Source organism: Budorcas taxicolor, chromosome 1, assembly GCF_023091745.1.
Source record: "Budorcas taxicolor isolate Tak-1 chromosome 1, Takin1.1, whole genome shotgun sequence".
Taxonomy (NCBI): Eukaryota; Metazoa; Chordata; class Mammalia; order Artiodactyla; family Bovidae; genus Budorcas; species Budorcas taxicolor.
This window is the reverse complement of record NC_068910.1, coordinates 7,819,444-7,832,577: the sequence shown is the minus strand read 5'-3', so window position 1 is coordinate 7,832,577 and position 13,134 is coordinate 7,819,444. Positions and strand designations below refer to the sequence as shown.

Sequence of the window (13,134 nt, the reverse complement as noted above, 5' to 3'; positions counted from 1 at the left end):
AGGTCAAGTTTGAGCCTTCACTTCTGGTCACCAGTGCTGTTTCAAGAATCGTGGTTGAGAGCAGAAGAGGAAGCTGTGCTGTTATATTCAGCAGGTGGAAGGTTGGCTGCTACCTCCACCCTAACTGGCCCCTGTGGTGGTCTCCTGGGGCCCTGCCACCACAGCTAAGCCTAGAAAGGGCCCCAGAACAGCCTCAAGTCCCTGTTGGCTTCTCAAATATTCCCTGGATTCCCAAGTTGGGTCCCAGGTGCCAGCTGTCTTCTCTTCTCTCTCTGGTCCACTGGCCTCAGCCTTTTGTACCCCTGGAGCCCCCAATCCTGAGCCCTTGGGCCTCATGCTAGGCCCTCCAGCAGCCTCAGCTACATCACAGTAAGTAAGACAAGTGCGTCCACTGCCTGGAGCTTGGTATCTGCTAGGCTGGGGGTTCTGCCTCTGGTCCTTCTCTGCTCACTGCTCTGGGCCAGAACCCATGCCAGGCTTGGGACAGCCCCTCACCAGCAGGGCTACTATCCAGCCAAGTCTGAGAGCCTCCTGCTGCCCCTGCTTCCTCCAGTGACCCTCTCCCTCCTTGTGGACAGCTTAGTGTGGCCTCACATTGGCCCATCCAGGCTGGCCATCCCCTTCCAGAAGAAAACCCACATCCCGTCACCCCTTAGCCACAGCTGTTCCTGGCAGAAGAGGAGACAGAGGCATGTCTGGGTGGGTTGAGGCCACTTTGGATCTACAGAGGGACAGGGTCTACAGACCACCTCTGCTGGGTGGCCATGTGGACGGGGTGCAGGGAGTTGGCATCCAGGCCAGGAGGTGGCACACCTGGTAGTTTTGTCCTTGTTCCTATAGGCTCTAGGACAGGCTCCTGGGCCCCTGCAACTCCCTCTCTACAGGGACAGGGCTCTCTGCAACCTCTGGGGTCCATGTGTGAGCTTGGAGTCTAAGATGTCTGGACTCTGGCAGGACCATGAGCCCCAGGGCTGGCCAGCCCCAGCCGCCACCTCCAGAAAGCTCTCCTCATTTCTCTCCTTTCTTCTTCTTGGCCTCATTCTTCTCATCCTCCTCTACCTTGATGGCCACGGTATCCACACTGTCCTTCTTCTTCTTCTTATCCTCTGTGGAATAGAAGGAAGAGGGTTCAACAGGAGTGAAACAGCGTCCTGTGACCCACACCAGAGCCTCCCAGTCCAACCCTTCATTCCTTTTTCCTTCCAAACCACTCCTACCTGCAAAATAGCTTCTTGTTTTCCCTGCCTCACTCTGACCCATTCCTTTGCTCTGGTCTCCAGAAACAGGGATGAGTCCCCTCCCTGAACCAGGTGGAGGGGAGGAACAGGGCATTCTGGGTGGAAGGATCAAGGAAATGGCCAGCTTGGCAGGGTAGGGGGTTGGCGGGACTGGGGGCCAAGCCTGCTCACCTCCAGGGATTTCTGTGAGCTCGTTGAGGGGCGGCACAGTCTCCAGTTTGTCTGTGTACATCTTGGCTGCCTTTCGCTGCAGATACCGGGCTTCAATCTCCTTCCGGGTCCGTGGCACGCGACAGTTGAAGACACAGCAAAGGGTGATAACTACAGGGAGGACAGAGCAGGCTTGGCAAGGGCCAGAGCCCAGACTCCCCGGAATGGCGCCCGAGTTCCAGGCCTGGCTTCATCTGTCTATGTGTGTCTCACCCAAGAGTCTCTTTCAGGAGGTTCCACATTTTGACAAAACCTCTGTAGGCTCTGAGATTTTCAAAATGTCTTTGCAGGGCTGGCTTTAGGTAGTAGGCCTATTCTCAGAAAGGCCTTGTGCTTGGCGTAATACTCTGCCATCACTTTCTTGAAATTCTTAATAGTCTTTGGACAGGGATCTCATATTTTCATTTTCACTGGTCCCATAAATTATGTCAGTGGTCCTGGCTTGGCGGGGGGTGTCTCTCTGACTAGATTGAGAGGTCCTGGAGGGTAGGAAGTGGGCTACACCATGACTCAAGCTACAGCCTCCTGGAGGGTGTCCTGTACTTGCAGCCCAGGCCTCAGGGCTCCTGGTTCATCCTAGGTGTTCCTCCCCAGGCTCTTGAGAGGACCTCAGACACCAGAGGACAGGCTGCATCCTCCTCAACCTCCTTGAGGACAAGCTGAGGCTCCTTCAGGAGGACACAGACCTTGCCCTGGGGTGTTCACCTCAGACAGAGTTATTCCAGGAGTGGTTTTCTGGCTCAGGGCAGCTGTGCCCACGCAAGCTGGGCCAAGGCATGGAGCTGGCCTGTCCAGGGACGGGCAGGGCAGGGCTGCCAGGACCCGGCTGGACTGAGTTTATTTTTCTAAGGCCCCCAGTCTGACCACCTTGGCCCCAGCCTCAGGGGGAGGGGACAGAGCTGCTTCCTATTATAAATCAGATGACCAGACATAACTTCCTGACAGACTCCTAGAGGCAGGAGGGCCAGGCAGGACAAGCCAGGCCTCTTTTTGGGGAAGATAGATCAGACCTATATGGCCTGGGCAGGATCACTCCTTGGGGTCATCTTGTGCAACCTCGTCAGCCAGTATTGTGGCCCCATTGAGTCTTCCCCAGACTCACAGAATGAAAGAAAAAATGAATGAGATGGTTTCAAAGCTTTTGTGACTCAGGACAGGACTCCTGAATGCATGGACAGGGTGTCAATAGCATCCAGGAACACATGGTGGGGGACAGTCGTGTGAAGGCCCTAATAGTAGGTCTGACTGTGCACTGCTGCCCAGGGATGGGCCTGGGAAGACCTTTCTTACCCAAAGAGCTGGGCTCTGGTTGCCTCCAGACTCTTGTATGCCAGAGGTCCAGGGTCGGTCCCCCACCCCCACTCTACTGGCTTGAACCACCTCTTCCAGTTACCCCATCAGGTACCTTCTCAGGACCATGCCTGGGCTCTTAGCAAAGGCTGGTCCCAGTCCCTGGGAGGCCTGGACTTTAAAGGGAGCTCAACCACAGCTATTGGCAGCCAGAGCAGGATGGAGGCACTGCCCCTCACTCTGGACCTGTCCCATCCAGCCTGGCCTGCTTACTTCTCTTCAAAGAAGAGAAACAAAGTTTCTTGGATGGAGTTCCAAGCCCAGGAAGAGGCTGGGGATAGAAGTCCCCAGTCTGGCAGGGAACCAAAGAGGCACCCCATCCAACTCCATCCTCTCCACAAGGTTCTGGGGATGATGCTCCACTAACAGCTGTACCACCAAGACCCAAGCAGACAGAGAAGTGGGAAAAATGTTTCCTCGCCAGGACTCAGGGTCCCCAACTCCCTAGAGCCCTGCATAGAAGGTAACAAGTGCTGGCTTGTTGCTCAGAGGCCTTTGGGACTATCCTTTCTTTTTCAGGAAATAGGGTTAGGAATAGAAGTCAGTCTGTGTAGTTGAGGTCCAAGTGCCTCTTTGGGCCTGACACTGCAGCTTTCCCTATGTGGCCCTAGGCACTTCTACCATCTTGGGCCAAGCAGAGCCTGGGAGAAACCATTGTGTGTCTTAAGGCCCCATGGTGCCCTCAACCCTGCTCCTCGGGGTGCCCCTGAGCTGCTCTTTGGACCTGTACCCTGGACTTATCCTGTGGCCCCTGCAGGCAGATACCTCCCCTAAACCTGCTTCTTGGTACTGGGGAGTTGCTCTACCTTCTGAACACCTGGCTGGGGCTGCAGCCACACCTGTCTGTCCGTGGGGCCTCCACTCAGAAGCCTGACTGATAACAGCCTTGGAGCCTTGGCTAGGAAGAGAAGGCGGCCTCTTGCTCACCTCCTCCTCCCACTCTGTGAAAGTTGCTCAGTCGTTTCTGACTCTTTGCGACCCCATGGACTGTAGCCTGTGAGGCTCCTCTGTCCATGGAATTCTCCAGGCCAGGCTACTGGAGTGGGTAGCCGTTTCCTTCTCCAGGGGATCTTCCCAACCCAGGGATCGAACCCAGCTCTCCCGCATTGCAGGTGGATTCTTTACCGTCTGAGCCGCCAGCGAAGCTCTCCCACTCTAGCTGTGAAGAGAGTGGGGGTGGGGGTGGGGTGGAAGGGCACTTCCGGTGCTAGGAGAAGCACATGCAAGACTGATGTCCTTGTCTCCCTTGGAGCCCCTATATCTGGGCGGGCCCTTGTGGTCAGCCCCGACCCCTGGGGGACCTCAGCCCCGGATAGCTCCTGCTAGAACTTAAATGCCCTTGTAGCCTCTGAGCCAGGGTGCACTCAGCAAACGTCTTAGAAGGGTTATCTGAGACCTGTATGGAGGCCGTTTTCTCCCATTCCCACCCCCACTGTACCTCTCTCCAGAATGCCTTGCTAGCTGCCTGACACAAACCGTCATCCATCCTACCCATCTACAGCTTAGAGGACTCCTTCTCCACGAAGCCTTTACTGGGGGAGTGTGTTCTTTCCCTTTACTGCTGCGCCCCTCTCCTCCCTTTGGCCCGTGGGAACCTCTTTGTACCCTGGTGGCCTCTCCCATCCATTCGGCATTTCTCAGCCCCTCTTTTCTCAACTCTAGACCCCAACTCTGGAAGGACAGCTGAGAGGAGCATCCCAAACTGGCTTCTGTTGCAACTTCGCATCAAGCAACTCCCAGATCCAAGAGAGGAAGGGGGTGGGTCTCCTGTTCTTAACTGAGGTGGGTGTGAAGCATTCCAAGGAAATGGTATTTGACGATGCTGGGTTTGCAGCCTGGGAGCCACATCTGCTGGGCGTCTGGGGAGCTCTGGTGCTGAGCTGCAGCCAAGGGTGGCCTTGCTGGGGCCCCTGGGTGTGGGTGTTTTAAGCTGGCCAAGCTGCAGGAAAAGCACGAGGAGGCCAGCGATAGGGAAAAATGACACGTCTTCGTCCTGGTTCAGTGGAGTCCCCTGTAATTACTGTAATTGCCATGTGGCTGCATCCCCCGTCGGGCAGAATACTTCAGGTCACCACCAGCCTGTCAGCCCTCCACAGGGACTTTGTGTGGATTAGGAGGTGCCAGAAACCACAGAGGGCCTCCTGTGGGCGCCGGGCCTGCTTGCAGTGCCCGGAATTGCTGCTCTGAGCCCCTGGGGGGTGGTGCTGGGGGGGTAACGGGGTGCTGTGCTCCCGCTGTGGTGTGGCAGTGGCAGGGGGTAGTAGAGGCGGGCAGCTGCTACTTACTGATGGACAACACGAAAAGCGAGAAGATGCCCACCACGTGCCATAGACGCATGTCCCAGAACACCACCGTCTCCTTGGTCAGCGGGGGCGGCTTGGGCTTGGGCGGGGCTGTGCTGGGCTGTGGGTCGGGAGAGAGCAGAGTGAGCCAGGCAGAAGCCAAGGACTGGGACTGGGCTGAGGCAGGCCCAGGTCTCAGCGAGGACTCACTAAGTCCGAGCATTTCAGAATCTCCCAGGATCAAGGGTCTTAGACATTCATAACCAATGCCTAAGACCTTGGGACGTTCCAGCCTTTGAGCCAGAGAAGAGGGCAGAACCCAGAACCATGGAGCTGGGAACTTGGGAGTGTGAGGGTGGTTAGTGTTTGGGGAAACCGAACCCAAGGGGCAAATGTCGATGGTTTGTTTCAGTCAGGTTCAAGGCCCTTTCTCCTCCTGCTCCAGGCTTGGGCCCCACACAGGCAGATGGGGTCTCAGGACCAAGGCCAGAGACAAGGCGAGTCCTGTACTGCCTCATGGTATTTTTTTTTCATGTCCCCCCTGCGTGGGATAGGGTGTGGAACTGCAGTCAGGGCTTCATGACCCTCTTACTTGACCAGGATCCCCACCAAGTGGCTTCAGCAGTTGCCTGTCCTACCTGAGTCACCTCCTCTGACCAGAAAGCAAGGCCAGAATCCTCACCAAGAAAAGGGACTAGCTAATTTGTCTGAAATGCAGTAGCGACACCTGGAGGCCAAAAGTTGTAAGCACGGCTGGAGCGATCATGAGCACCGCACGCCACTTCCCACCTTCCCAGTGCCACACCTCCCTGTCCTGGGGTTCTGAGGAAGGAGACAGAGTCATATCCCTCTCAGCCCCCCAGGTCAGGGACACGGCCCTGCTCTGGAGGGTAGCAGCGAGACCTGTCCCTGACCTGTGGGGCTGAGAGGGATATGACCCTATCTCTGTCACCGAGCTTGGCTGAGGGGTATGGAAGGGTACTTGGAGGGAGAGGGGACCCCTCTGGGGCATCAGTGCAATGCCTTGCCCCTCGATTAACCAAGTAAGGACAGATGAGAGGAGTCTCTTCCAGGTCTCTGGAAAGGAAAGGCAACCTATAGCTCAACCGTCTGTCCAGTCTTTCCCCTGGTCTCTAAGCCTGGATGGAGCACCTACCAAAAGCCAGGTGCTTCTTCACCTTATAGACGCCACCCCTCAGCCTGTACTGGGGACACTTGGAAAGGACCAGCAACCTGTCCCAGGTAACCAAGAAGGTCTATGTGCCCAGGGCTGGTACATGAATCCCGGCTCCCTTCTCTTAACCAAGGTGAACTGGGGTAGGAGCCTTCTTTTCTTTAGTCCTCAGTTTCTCCATCTGTAACTTGAGTGGAATGGTTCCAGGGGTCTCTGAGAGGCTTCCTACACAACCTGAGTGGTAAAATGGACAAGTAGACACCCTTCCTCAGCATCATCCCGGGGGCCTGGACCCATCTGTGGGGTCAGACACGTGTGTGTGGGGTCTGGCATGTGTGTGTGGGGTTGGGGCTGGGCACTGTGGGTATAGTGCCCATGTGGCTGGAGGATGTGTGCATGTGGTCGGGCATGCATCTGTAGAGTCAGGGCCGAGGTCTGGGCAGTGGCAGGGTTCCGTGGTTCTGAGGTTCAGTGTGTTGACCCAACTGGTTGTAAGACTGGGATATTCTGGGGGCCATGGTAAAGATCTCAGACTCAGAGCTTGGGTAGCCAGGAGCTCACTTCTGACACATTCTTGTTCCAGCTTTGTTCAAGACACCCTGATAGGGCCTTGGGTAGGGGGAAACAGGTAATAGTCGGGCATCTGTTTGTGGTGGACACTACTGGGAGTCTGAACTCTGAAGCTTGGGGGCCTGGTCTCTATCAGAATTTCACAGGCTGATCGGAGGGTGATGCCTGTGGGTAGGGTGGGTGGTACCATGGACCCCAGCCCGGCTCATCTTTCTGGTACTTCCTTGGATCGCCTGGGCTCAGCCAGACCCTTGTTCAGGCTATAGGCGGATGGTAGGCAGAGGGACTCAAAATGCAATTTCCCTTGATGAACTGGGAGAAGACGTTTTCCTGGGGACTGAGGGAAGAGTCCTTGACTCAGACCTGAGTTGACCCCCTCTGTCAGGCTTCTCCTACACCCAGACCAGCTCAGTTTCTGCACCTGAGGCCTCAGGACAGCTGGCGGGGGCCTAAGTGCACTCCATGAGGCTCAAGCCAGCCCGACTCCCCTTACAGAGACACCAGAGCTGACATCTGACTCCAGCCCAGCCTTCTGATCACACCCCCTGGTCAGCAGCAGGCACAGACCAGCATGGGGGTGGCAGGGCTCTGTCCCCACATACATCACCCACTAGTTCAGGGGTGTGTCTCCTCAGGCCCCAGAGATAAGGCCTTGCCCTCCCCCTCCCATCCTGCTGCCCAGCACCTGCCTCTTGAGGGTCCTCCGCGGCGCTTGACTGTCTCGTGCACTCTGCTCTCTCCACTCTGCCCCTGCCTACACAGGCTCCTACCCTACTCTTCCCTGGCCCTACCTCTGGCCTTCTCCCTCTGGCTTGCTGCTCTAGAATCCTGGGTCCGGTCAGCCTCATCAGCTCCCCTTCCTGGCTCAGCAGGGACGGGGTACAGAGAGGCCAGCCAAGGGGGCTGCAGATGGCCCCCACCCTTCCCTTTCTGGTCAGCCCGTCAGCCATCCTTTTCACCTCGTCCTGGACCATCTCAGCAACTCCTTCCAGTTCTCCCAAGTATGGGCCCTCGTTTAATTTATTCTCCTTCCAGTCCAGGACTCATCCTGATTCTCCTCTGCTCAGACACCTGTGCTAGCTCCCAGTCATCACCAGGACCAAGTAAGACCCTGAGTCCCTGGGCCCTGCCCTGCCTGCCCCTCCCTGCAGTGTGGGGTCAAACAACACATGGCTGCTCTGCGAAGGCTATCCTTGTCCCCCTGCCTCCGCCCCTCATCTGCCCACCTCTGGACACCAAAGAGTAGAGTACAGGGGCTGAGTGTCCCCCATCAGACACTCGCTGATGCCAGGCTGTATCTCCAATCAGACTGGGAAGCCCTAAGGTCAGGGTGAGTCTCCCCCATCAGAATAATGTTCCCGAGATCGGGGGCTGTGCCCGCCCATCAGAGCAAGGACACTAAGGCTAGGGCTGAGTCTCCCTGCATCCTGGAAGCGCTTGGGATGGACTGTGTCTCCCCATTAAGTCAGCTCTCCTAGGGCAAAAGAAAGGGAAAAACCAGCTTCCCGTCAGAAAGGCACCGCCTGGCTCTGCCTGGACGGTGACAGCCACCCCGAACCCCTCCGCGCCGGCCCACCTCACCTCCACCAGCTGCCCGGCGACCCCTGCGAGGCAAACCCCCAGGGCGGCGCCGCCCAGCGCCCAGAGGAGCCCCGCGCCTCGCCGCGGCCCCGCCATCTTCGCGCGCGCCGCGCTGCTCCGCCGCAGGTCGCAGGTCGGGGGAGCCGAGGGACGCCGGCCGGACTGCCTTGGCTGGTTGACTGCCCCCTGGGCAGCCGGCGCTCGGCGCTGGCGATCTGGTCGCAGGCAGGCTGCGAGTGAGCATCATTTATTCATCGTCGGTGTCCGGTTCCCGGGCTGCCCGCCCCTGCATCACTCCGGGTGGAGGGCCCGCCCCCCTCTGGAGGTCACACTCCAGACTCCCCATTCCCCGAATCCGACCAAGACCGACATGGGGCAGGAGTGGGTGGGAGGGGGGCCAGGTTGGGGTCGGGTCCTTGGACAACAGGTTCCCCCCTTCCCTTCCCCACTCGGGCCTCAGTTTATTCATTTGGGACAAAGGGAGGGGCTGGAATCTGCTGATCTAGGAGGCCCTTCCCATTCTGACGTTCTGAATTTGAAAAACGGTACTGGACCCAGGTGGGGTGGGGGGTGGATGGCTTGGCAGGCAGGTTGCTATGGTGACAGGCGCTCAGGGATGTCCTGGGCTTTCTGGGCTGGCTTCTTGCCCAGAGGCAGCTCTGGTCACCCTGGACACCAGAGCAAGGGGGAGGGGGAGGGGGAACATGGGATTATACGGTCAGAGCAGCCAGCTGCGGGTGTGATAGAAGGTTCCTGAAGGAGCCAGCATCTGTGGCCCCACAGGACAGTGTGGGCTCCCCCTGAAAGGGCTGGAAGACCATGTTCTGTTTCTGATTGATCCTCAGCATCTGCCCCAGCCTGAGCTCTGACTCTCACTCCCATCAGAGCCATGACCCTGACTTCACACTGAACCTGGCCCACACTGCACTCTGGTCCTAACCTCAGAATGAGCCTGACAACCCAGGGATTCAAGGAGGACTGGAGGAGCTGTGGAGACCTGGGGAGGACTTTGGAAGAGCAGTGGGGAGGCCTGTGACAGGGAGAGTCCTCTGGTCCATCCTCCTCCTTCTCTCTTTCCTTCTTTCATGTTTTTATTAATCTCCCTGCTGAGCACTAGAGAAGCAGCCAGGTGTTAGATCCTTGCATTCCTCATCCCCAAGGACACCAGTGGAGACCTGTGCAGGCTGCGGTGCTTTGGGCCTTGGGCCTGCTGTTAGAACTGGAAACCCTGTAGATCCAGAGCCTTTTATGGCTCCTGCCTGTGGTGCAATGTAGATGGGCAAGGACCAAGGCAGGCTGCAGCAGAGAGGAGAGGGCCAGCTGTAGATACCTCCAGGCCTCAGGGCTGGGACATGCAGGGCAGGCAGGGAAGTGGGAAAGCAAGCAGCGAACCATGAGGGCTGTCCCGAGGGGTCCATCGAGAAGACCCTTGACAGTGGCTGGCAAAGTCTGGGGACTGAGTAGGCCGGGTCACCTCATCCTCCCTGGGTTTTGCCCTGATCAAGCAAACAGAAACTTCACTGAAGCCCAAACCACTTGCTGTAGCTCTCTGCCCACCATTTTGACCAGCTAAGGAGGTTACCCTTGGGACATGAAGTCAGAGAAGCCTTGGTTGGATTGGACTGAGGTTAGTGAGCCTAACAGTGGCCTTGGGTAAACCGTTACTCCTCTCTGCTTCGATGTCCTCATCTAAGGAATGGAGAGAGCAAAACTCTCATCCCAGGGCTGATGGGAGGATTTTATGATCTAACAATTGTGGGAGTGATGAGTACAATCTGGCTTGCCTTGATGGGATGGCTCAGCCCAGGAGGGAAGGGTGTCATTGCTTCTTTCCATCCAAAAAGTAGGGAAAGCCCAATGAAGAAATCTGAAAGGGAATACAATCATGTGTGTCCCTGAGATGGCCACTGCTCCAAGTGGGCTCTACCTCTCCTCAGGCTGTTGAATACAGCTGAAATCTCACTGTATGCCATTTATCAATATACCTTTTTTCCCAGAGGTTGTTCCCAGTACAACATTTTAGATCCCCACCTTCCCTAAACGCAGTGTCAGTACTGTCATGCAGGTTTTGAGTCAAACGGACTTAAAATGACAATGTGGACCCGAAGGGTTAGTGTAGTTTTAAGCTTTAATAACCTCAGAAGTATAAAGCTATAAACTTACAAGAGACTCCATTTGAAAGTTTACTTAAAGTTCCTTTTCTGCCTCTGAAGATGACAAAACATGACCAAAAATTAGTTATCCAAAGTTCACGATGAAATCAGTTTAAAGAAGATATAAGTGATGAAACTTTCAAATTGTTTTTTATAAGTTTGAGCTTTATATGTTATAACTTCTGAAGTTATTAAAGCTTGAAATGAACACTTCTGGGTCAGACTTCTGGGTCATGTTCCTATTGACAGCTGGGAGCCTTCAGTGGGTTAGCGAATCTCTCTAAGCTGCAACCCTTCATCTGTAAAGTGGGTATAACTGCAGTATCGTGGCAACCACACATTACAGACCTTCAGTAAATGTAAGTCATTATCATATGGCTATCGTTGTTAAAGGCAGTCTGAAATTACACTGTATAAAACCCATCTCGAGGGAATTCCCTGGTGGTCTCTGTGCTTCCACTGCAGGATGCACACATTCAATCTCTGTGGTGCAGGCAAAAAAACAAAACCCAAAACCAAACAAAAATCCTCAGCTATACTTTATTCAGTCAGTTCCCTGTTCTCGAATACTTGTGCGTTTCCAGTTCTCCAATGTCAAACACCATGGTGAGAGGAACATCCTGAAAGTTAAAGCCTTTTCCACTTTTTTACTCCTCTCCTCTGCTTACTTGTGAGAATTGAACCCCAGGGAGAGGTTGTCTCCTACCTAAGGTCACTCAGGAACTGGGGCCTCAAACTCAGTTTTCAGCTTGTAATCCAGTGAGCTCTGCTCACTGTTCAGTACTGTTTCTACTTCTTCTGAGGGGCCACACATACTCCTATGCTCCACTCCCAGTTGGGCCCATCAGATCTGGGGAAACAGAGCTCTGGGCCCCTAAGCTTTCCAGCTTGGCTCCCCTGAAAGATAGTGTCCCCCTATACATGGTGGCAAGAATGCTGGCCTGCAGAAACCTATTTGTCCCTTGCGTATTATTTTTAGCTCCTGTGGGTTTCCTGTAGGGATCCAGTCCAGCCTCTAGGGCCTCTGGGTTGGAAGCTGTGGGCAGTCATTTGGCAGTGGTCAGGGGACCCTGCAGACATTCTCTTCTGGAGTCTGAAACCGCAGAGTTCAAAGTTCAGCTCCAGGGAAGCAGCAGGTAGGAAGGGAGGATCCCTCTAGTCACAGAGCCAGGCTGAGATCCAGTGCGTCTTGGACTCAGCCTAGGCTGGTGTGGGGGCTGGGTGGCTGAGGCCTGTGACACAGTGGCTGGGGCCTGTTGGGAGCTGGCAGCCTCTGACCTTGTTGGCCTTGGGCCTGGCCCAAAATAGCTCTGGGGCTGAGCCGGGCCTGGGTGAGATCTGTGTGTTCATCAGCATTTACTTGTGTCCAGGGGCTCTCGAGTACATGGGAGTACACAAGTACTCTACACTGACCTCTCTGCGTGCATGGGTCTGAGTCTCAGTGTGTGTTCCGTGGAGCAGTGTATGAGTCTGCACACATGTTCCATGGACAGAGCTGCCACCCAAGTTGTGCAACACAGAAGCCCTGCCAGTGGATTCAATAGCAGATGGGTCAATGGGACACAAGTGAATGTACTGTGGAATCGTGCGTGTAGAGGGGGAGAAGTTCAGGTGGGTATGTGCACATCTGTGATGGGATTGGGTAAGCGCCTTGGGCTGTACTGCAGGCGGCAAAGAGCAGGTGGACCCAGTGGAAGCCGTCTTTGGGGCACTACCAGGGCACTTCAAATTACCCACGACCCTGGAAGGAAGGCTGGGCAGATCTTGCCCCATTTATGAGACAGTAAACCTGGGCTTGGGAATGCCTGTGATGTTATCCAATGAGTGCGGAGTGAGTGAGGGAAGACTAGCCGGCATCCTTTCTTCATTTCCACTTCCTGTCTCTGGAGGGGGGCCTCTTGACCTCAGTTTTGTCAGTAACACGGTTATCCCCTAGAATCCTCATGCCGCAGGAAGTGATTGGAGGACCCAGAGGAAGACAGCGGGCTACTTTGTTACAGGCTTGAACCGTGGGTCCTCCCCCTCCCAGGAGGTCCTCCAGGACAAGGCTGCTGGCTGCCTTTGCCAAGGTCTCAGGCCCTGGCGCGCAGACAACCGCTGGCTGACTTCACGGTCTACCGGGCTATGTTAAGAGTCGGGAGTGGGGGCAGGAGACTTCCCCAAGGTCATTCAGACACGAGTGGAGGCTGGCCAAGGACATCCTGCCCACCAGGAGCAGCCTCGGTTTACCCTCCTCTCGGCCACAGGTTTCAGGAACCCATCCGGTGCACCTAGGTCCGTAGGGCGTCAGAATGGCGGGGCAGTGGGGCTGGACGCAGATGCGTGGAACAGGGAAAGACCCCTCCAGGATGTTTCCTAAGGCGTAGCTGGCCTCTCCTGAGCGTGTGTGTGCGCGCGCGGGCGCGTGTGTGTTGGCTGGGGCGGGCAATCAAGTTCCCACCTTCTTTCCTCCTCCTCCCACCCCGACTGCGTCCCAGACCCTAGAGGACGCCAAACTGAGACCTCAGGAGAGGCCTCGTGCGAGGGGCAGACTGACGCCACTTCCCGCCTCCTCCCTGCGGATCCTTGTCCTGGAC

The 13,134-nt window shown here is 56.0% G+C and overlaps 1 protein-coding gene across 1 annotated transcript; it reads right to left on the bottom strand.

The window, feature by feature from the left end:
• Positions 1-8,501, bottom strand: TMIE (transmembrane inner ear). The gene is made up of 4 exons (XM_052646130.1): positions 8,406-8,501; positions 5,084-5,201; positions 1,410-1,559; positions 1-1,106 (listed from the first exon to the last, which is right to left on the bottom strand). The coding sequence occupies exons 1-4, from the start codon at positions 8,499-8,501 to the stop codon at positions 1,009-1,011; spliced, it is 462 nt and encodes a 153-aa protein (XP_052502090.1). The 3' UTR covers positions 1-1,008.
• Between the last annotated feature and the right edge of the window lie 4,633 nt (positions 8,502-13,134).

Excerpts from the sequence above, each read along its gene's own strand:
- TMIE (XM_052646130.1), bottom strand. The coding sequence starts at position 8,501 with ATGGCGGGGCCGCGGCGAGGCGCGGGGCTCCTCTGGGCGCTGGGCGGC. Across the intron at positions 1,560-5,083 it reads GCTTTTCGTGTTGTCCATCA|TTATCACCCTTTGCTGTGTC; the intron begins GTAAGTAGCAGC and ends TCCTCCCTGTAG. Across the intron at positions 1,107-1,409 it reads GCTCACAGAAATCCCTGGAG|AGGATAAGAAGAAGAAGAAG; the intron begins GTGAGCAGGCTT and ends TCTATTCCACAG.